The sequence below is a fragment of the Peromyscus leucopus genome, chromosome 7 (assembly GCF_004664715.2).
Source record: "Peromyscus leucopus breed LL Stock chromosome 7, UCI_PerLeu_2.1, whole genome shotgun sequence".
Taxonomy (NCBI): Eukaryota; Metazoa; Chordata; class Mammalia; order Rodentia; family Cricetidae; genus Peromyscus; species Peromyscus leucopus.
Genome location: NC_051069.1, coordinates 57,169,258 through 57,175,463, shown reverse-complemented (window position 1 = coordinate 57,175,463; position 6,206 = coordinate 57,169,258). Strand labels below are relative to the sequence as shown.

Genomic DNA, 6,206 nt, shown 5'->3' with positions numbered 1-6,206 from the left:
ATAGTCACAGATTCAAGTGAACAAGTCAAGGACACAGTGAACCTTTTACTAGTGTTTAAAACCAAATACCTCAACAATCAGGATGATTTGACCACTAGGTGGCAATGGTACAGGTGCATTTCACATAAAAACTATGTAAATCCAAAAAAAGAACTAAGAGGTTTTCTAGTGTATATTTTCATTTTATAAAAAGTATTTTATATGCAATTTAACTAATAATTTTTATCTAGTTAAATATGCATGTTAACTTCTAGTGCTTTTTTTCCACTAGGCACTAAGAATTAATGCTTCAAACACAATTTTAAACACTTATCATAAATTAGTACTTTGAAAAATCTAGACACACACACACACATATAAAACGAAGATAACATAAATTATGGGAAGATAAAAATCCTTTTAAAAGTTTTAGAATCCCAAGACAACAAATGGAAAAAAAAATATTCAAAATTGTGACCGATTCTATTTCTTTTAATAAATTGAGACCAGACATGCTATAATAAATATAATTTAATCTTAAATTATAGTAATCTTAATATATGAAGACTATTTTCGATAGCATGGATAGACAGAATTAAAAAAAATTGCAAAAACTCTTAAAACAAATTACAGAATTCCTTTTTGTGTCAAAACAATTTTTATCTCTAGCACTTCCTAGTTATCTGTGCTTTCTTCAAAAAACAGAATACAAACATATGATTTATCTAAAATAAAAACTTTATTTTTTCATATCAAATAAAATCAGCCAAGTATGACAAATTTTTCAAGTTATAGATATTTCTAAATATTCAGTAAGAAAAATTAAATTTCAAATTTCATGTTTCCCAAATAGTAGTGGGAGTTCATATTATTACATATAATAATTAAAAACATTCATGAAAAATTAGGTAAATAAATAATTCTATAGTTATCCAACTCAAAATAAAAAAAAATCCTTTTCTTCTTTGTATAAATAAACCTAATGTTTCCCAAATTTTCAACACCCAGTTTCCTCCAAATGAACAGATCAAAATACCTCTCATAAATCAGCTTTCTAGTTTCTCTCATTTAATAATTACTTCCTACATATAACTCATTTCCAGAATTATCTTTTCCACCCACAAAAATGTATGAAAACAAATATGATTCTAGTATTTTTATAATTCATAGATTATTTCTACCATCATTACTGAACTTCATTTTTTAATTATTATATAACATCCTGAAATCTAGTCATTTTATACAAATAAAAAAACAGATAACCACTTAAGTTGGTTAGCACAAGACAAAATTGCTATTGAAGCCCTCAATTCAACAAAATAATTCAGGGAAGTGCTCACTGTATCTAGCTTTTAAAGCTAGAAAATGTAGGGAACGCCATTCTTGGGTCACCAATTTACAGAAGCAAATATACGAGTATGTGTCATTTATATCTACACACAAGTAGTTGTTATTAACACATATGGGGATAGACACACAATCCTCAAACCACTTCAGTTACATTTTTATATGTATTTCATAGGACTATGTTTGACAATGTAGAACATGAAGAAATTAAACCACATTTCAAAGTGTCACACAAATACAATTATCATAACAAAAGATAAAACTCAAATGTTGCTATTGACTTGAGTTTGTCATTTTCTGTTTATTTCTGATGGTGGCTCTAAGTTTCCGTATTACCAGTCTGTCAGGTAGAATCATATCACCTTGTTGTTCTAGATAATCTAATAAATTCTCAGTCCACTGGAGAGCAGCTGTATGATTTATATGTTTCTCTGGAATCAGTTCAATTCCATCCTCATCGTTTTCACTGGAATCATCTGTCTGGCCTTGGGCTCTTCGGATGATTTCACTGTCAGTTAATACTTCGTAACCTGGCTCAGTACTGTCAATCTCAAGCCACTTTTCCATATTTTCCAGAGTCACATTCTCCAGTCCTTTGGTATGCTGTAAAATGGTGGCCACAGTAGCCCCAGAAATATCTTCTTCATCAAAGTCCAAACCTTCTTTTTCCTCTATTGTAGGAAGAATCTGTTTCCAAGCTCTGCTAATGGTAACTGGCTTTACTAAGTTCCATGCCATTGCTATCTCATAAAGTGCATCCAACAGAGTCAGCTTCTTCCAGAATGACTTCAGGTCATTACCTTCTTCCAAATTGTTCTGGAGAAGACCTGCTCGATAGTTTCTTTTCATGGTTGCTATGACTCCCTGATCCAAGGGCTGAATCGATGAAGCTACATTAGGTGGTAAATATTTTGCAAATATCTGGCCATCATCTGACCTCAGGACATTTTCATTTGGATGTGTTGGGGAATTATCCAGCAAGAGCACGGCTTTTTCCTGTAAGCCTTTAGATCTTAAGTACTCTCGAACCTGAGGTACAAAAATCTTATCGAACCATTGCCGGAAAATGGAGAGATCCATCCATGCACCTTTCTGGCTGAAATAAGACACAGGCAGGTTTAAGGTGTCAGTGGACTTGAAGGAGCGAGGTTTCTTTGCTTTACCCACAACACAAAGTTTAAGTTTGTGTAAGCCTGTTGCGTTGGTACAGCACATAACAGTGACTCTTTCTTCAAATGAGTTGTGCCCAGGAACAGTGCATTTACCTTTAATTACTGCAGTCCTGGAAGGTAGGCACTTCCAAAAGAGTCCAGTCTCATCTGCATTGTAGATCTGCTCTGGCTGCAAATTCTCCCGTTCGATAAAATCTCTAAAGTTGTTACAAAAATCTTCCACAGCAGTCTCATCTCCATTTAATCTTTCATTTCTAATGTTAATCTCTCTAATGCTGTGCCGCTGCTTAAAGCGGGTTAGCCACCCAGCGGAAGGGTTAAAATCACCATCCATTCCCAAAGCGTAGAAAAAGAACTCTGCCCGTTTGGCACAAATTGGTCCAGATACGGGATTCCCTTTCGCTCGCTGCTGATTAAACCATTCTAACATTGCTCTGTCTAGTTCCTCATACATGGATGGCTTCATAGATTTCCTCTTAGCCAGAAGACTTGTGGAATCAGAGCTGCTTGCATATGTTATAATCTTTTCCTTATTTTTTCTTATATCCCTAACTGTTGTTTCGCCAATTCCGTATATCACCGCCAGCTGCTTGGAAGAGCCTCCATCTTCGAGTTTCTTTATTATATCGAGTTTATCTTTAATAGTCAACACCACCCGCTTCCGCTTCCCTGACATGGTGCGAGTCTGGCGCTCACTCACACTGTGGCAGCCCTTAAGATTCCTTACTGAGACTTAACAGTCTGGAGCACCCGACCTGCTTCAGCCTCTGAAGCAACCTGAGGCTGGGAGAGCAAGGGCAAGGCAGGTGACAGGGAACTGGCGGGGCCGGCCTTCAGCAGAAGTGAGGCGGCGGCGGAGGAGGCCTGTCTCCCTTCCCCTCGGACAACCCGGACTGCGGACTTGTGGCCGCAGGTCTCGCTGCAGCCAGGGCCCCGGGTGCAGGCCCTTCACGAGCCCTGCCACACCCCAAAGTTAGCGCAGAGCGGAAGGGGCTCCCCTTCCTCAGGCAGCGGGCCCAGCGGCTGCCCCGCCCGCCCCCGGGCCGTCCGCCCCAGCCCGCTCGCTCGCCCGCTCGCCCGCCCCGGGCGCCCCACGCCGCACTCCCACCTCAGCGGCTCCCCAGCGGCGGCGACGCAGCCGCTACTCCCTTAGCGCGCGCTCCCGGAAGCCGCGCCCCAGCCCGCGCGCTCCGGGCCCGCCCCTGTCGGCCCGGAGGCGGGACTTCCGGCCCTCCCAGGAAGTGGGCGGGACTGTCGGGAAGCTGGGCGGAGGCGGGGGCGGGGACGGAGGCGGGAGCAGAGGCAGCCGCGGAGGCGGAGGCGCTTTGAAAGGTGAGAGCTGGAGGGTGGCTCCTGCGGGTGGGTTCCTGGCGGGAATTCTCTCCCGGGTCTGGTTCCAGTCAGAGACTTAATGGAGTGGGGGGACGCCTCGCCTCCCGCAGAGCCCAGGCGGAGTCCTGTGGCGCGGAAGGGGCCGGCCGGTTCCCTCAGTGTTGCGACCCGCCATCTCTTAGCTGCGCGTCACGGACGTGGGAAGGGGCCCACAGAGTCTCCTCAGACACTGTGAGAGCACAGCCGTCCATGGTTGTCGCTCCTGGATCCTGCCTGTGGAGCACACCCCTCCGTGGGTGTCTCCTCAGACCCTAACCTGTGAGAGCTCACCCCTCCGTGGGTGTCTCCTCAGACCCTCGTCTGGGAGAGCTCACCCCTCCGTGGGTGTCTCCTCAGACCCTAACCTGTGAGAGCTCACCCCTCCGTGGGTGTCTCCTCAGACCCTCGTCTGGGAGAGCTCACCCCTCCATAAATCTCTCCTCAGACCCTCGTCTGGGAGAGCTCACCCCTCCATAAATCTCTCCTCAGACCCTCGTCTGGGAGAGCTCACCCCTCTGAGGATGTTTCCTCAGACCCTTATCTGGCTGTGCACAGCTCCTGCTGGGCGTTTCTCAGCACATACCTATCTGGGTAGACAACCCCTGTTCACGGTTCTTGTTTCTCTAGACCCTTTGTGGATGCAGAGCCTTTCTGCAGTCTTCTATCAACAGCCTTCCCTCCATTTTGGAGCCTGAGCACCCGCTTCCTGCATCTGGGGAATGAGTCCCGCCAGAAAGCCAGGTTGGTAATCATGAATGTGACCCTGGTATTCACACCCCACAGGATCTTTTCTTCTCTCAGACATCCATCCCTGCTGATTTTAGGGAGCCACAGCCCCTGTCACAGATGCTAATGAATGAACTAGTTATCCTGGATGCCAGGCTGGCAGGACCCACTCTACGAAAGATTGTGAAATATTGAACTATGATGTCAAATGGGAGGCATTGGCTTGCCTCTTAGTATCTTTACTTCATCATTTCTTTTTTTCTGTCGTGTTATGCTGTCCTCTTTTCCAGCTGATAGGAGGACTATGATAGATTGACTCAGACCAGTATGACAAAAACTTAAGCAGAATCAAGCATGCAGCTCTCAAATCCTTTATTGTACTGGTTTGGTTTCGATGTCCCTAGTAATTTCCTAAGATTGTGAGCTCCTTGGGAGCAGAGACTGCATTTATTTCTCCTAGTAGCGCCACTGCTCCAGAACACGTACTGGCATTTTGATAAATGTTCAATAACTATTTCTTTGGTTTGTAATATTTCCTCTCCAAACCACCATGTAAAAGAAAACATAAAAGAGAGTTGATGTTCTACAAATATCATGAGTTAAATCCCTTCTGGTAGAATTTCCAAAAGAAGCATAGCATTTGCATTTCAAATCAGAGATAAGTATCTATCATCTACCTACATTGTAGAGCAAGTAGGTGATTACAGTGTTAAATATTTTCTTGAGTACAAATTAATCTCAAATTCTAAAAGAAAATGTTTCTTCTGATGAGAGATTCAGGTGGCACAACACAGTACCTTCCTTTACCTGTAAAGTTACTTTGAGAGAAAGAACACATTCAAATCTGAATTATCTTTAAGTCACATCCTTTGGCAGACAGACATCAAAGTTAATATGTGCATCTTACATGATAACCATGAAACACATGATAGTATTGACCTTCATTCACTTATTTGGTGATTTCTGGTGGTCTTTGTTTTTTTCTTGGCCTGAAGGTAAGATAACTTGATAAAATTCTCATCTGAATTTTTTTTAATTCAGCATAAACAAAACTTAAATCCATTTGCATAGATTCTTTTGCAGGTGAATTCTAAACATGGAGATGTCTTATCCATGAACTTGGCTTCGTTTTCTCATTTTTCTCCCCTAGATCACTCACTTTTTCCTCTGACATTCTTTCCTCCCCAGATAATTTAGTAAAGCTATTCATAATTCAAAAAGAAGAACTAACCACATTCAAAAATCTCCCTTTTGATAACAGGTTTATTTTACCTTATTGATAGAATGACAGTTTTGAAGTAAGACAAACCCTGGCAAATGTGCAGTTTGCCAAATGAAACTTAAATAAAATATACCTTCTGAAAAGGTCAAAGTCTTCATTTTTCCATAGAAATTTTTGCTTTGGACCTTACCAAGGATTCCCTTAAATTTTGTGGTTGATGTCATCAATAAAATGATAGAGGGAAGTCTGCAGCTTTCCATCTCTTGCATTTTTTTCTTACCTAATGGATAATTTTCAAAAATTTTTGAATTAACCCACCATGTGCACTTAAATTCAGTTACATATTTTTAGAAAAGCATCATTTTGATGGTTGTTTTCTGAAACTAAAA

At 41.9% G+C, this 6,206-nt stretch overlaps 2 protein-coding genes across 5 annotated transcripts in view; one reads left to right on the top strand and one right to left on the bottom strand.

Moving 5' to 3' along the window:
- Nucleotides 1–492: 492 nt before the first annotated feature.
- Nucleotides 493–3,560, bottom strand: Jrkl (JRK like). The gene has a single exon (XM_028873104.2). The coding sequence runs from the start codon at nucleotides 3,172–3,174 to the stop codon at nucleotides 1,600–1,602; it is 1,575 nt and encodes a 524-aa protein (XP_028728937.1). The 5' UTR covers nucleotides 3,175–3,560; the 3' UTR covers nucleotides 493–1,599.
- Nucleotides 3,561–3,770: 210 nt separating this feature from the next.
- The window catches only part of Ccdc82 (coiled-coil domain containing 82), a 36,933-nt gene continuing 34,497 nt past the window's right edge, over nucleotides 3,771–6,206 (top strand). For all 4 annotated transcript variants that reach the window (XM_028873108.2, XM_028873107.2, XM_037207763.1 and 1 more), the window contains exons 1-2: nucleotides 3,771–3,830; nucleotides 4,497–4,610. The gene's annotated coding sequence lies outside the window, so the exon portion shown is untranslated. The remainder of the gene's footprint in view (nucleotides 3,831–4,496; nucleotides 4,611–6,206) is intronic.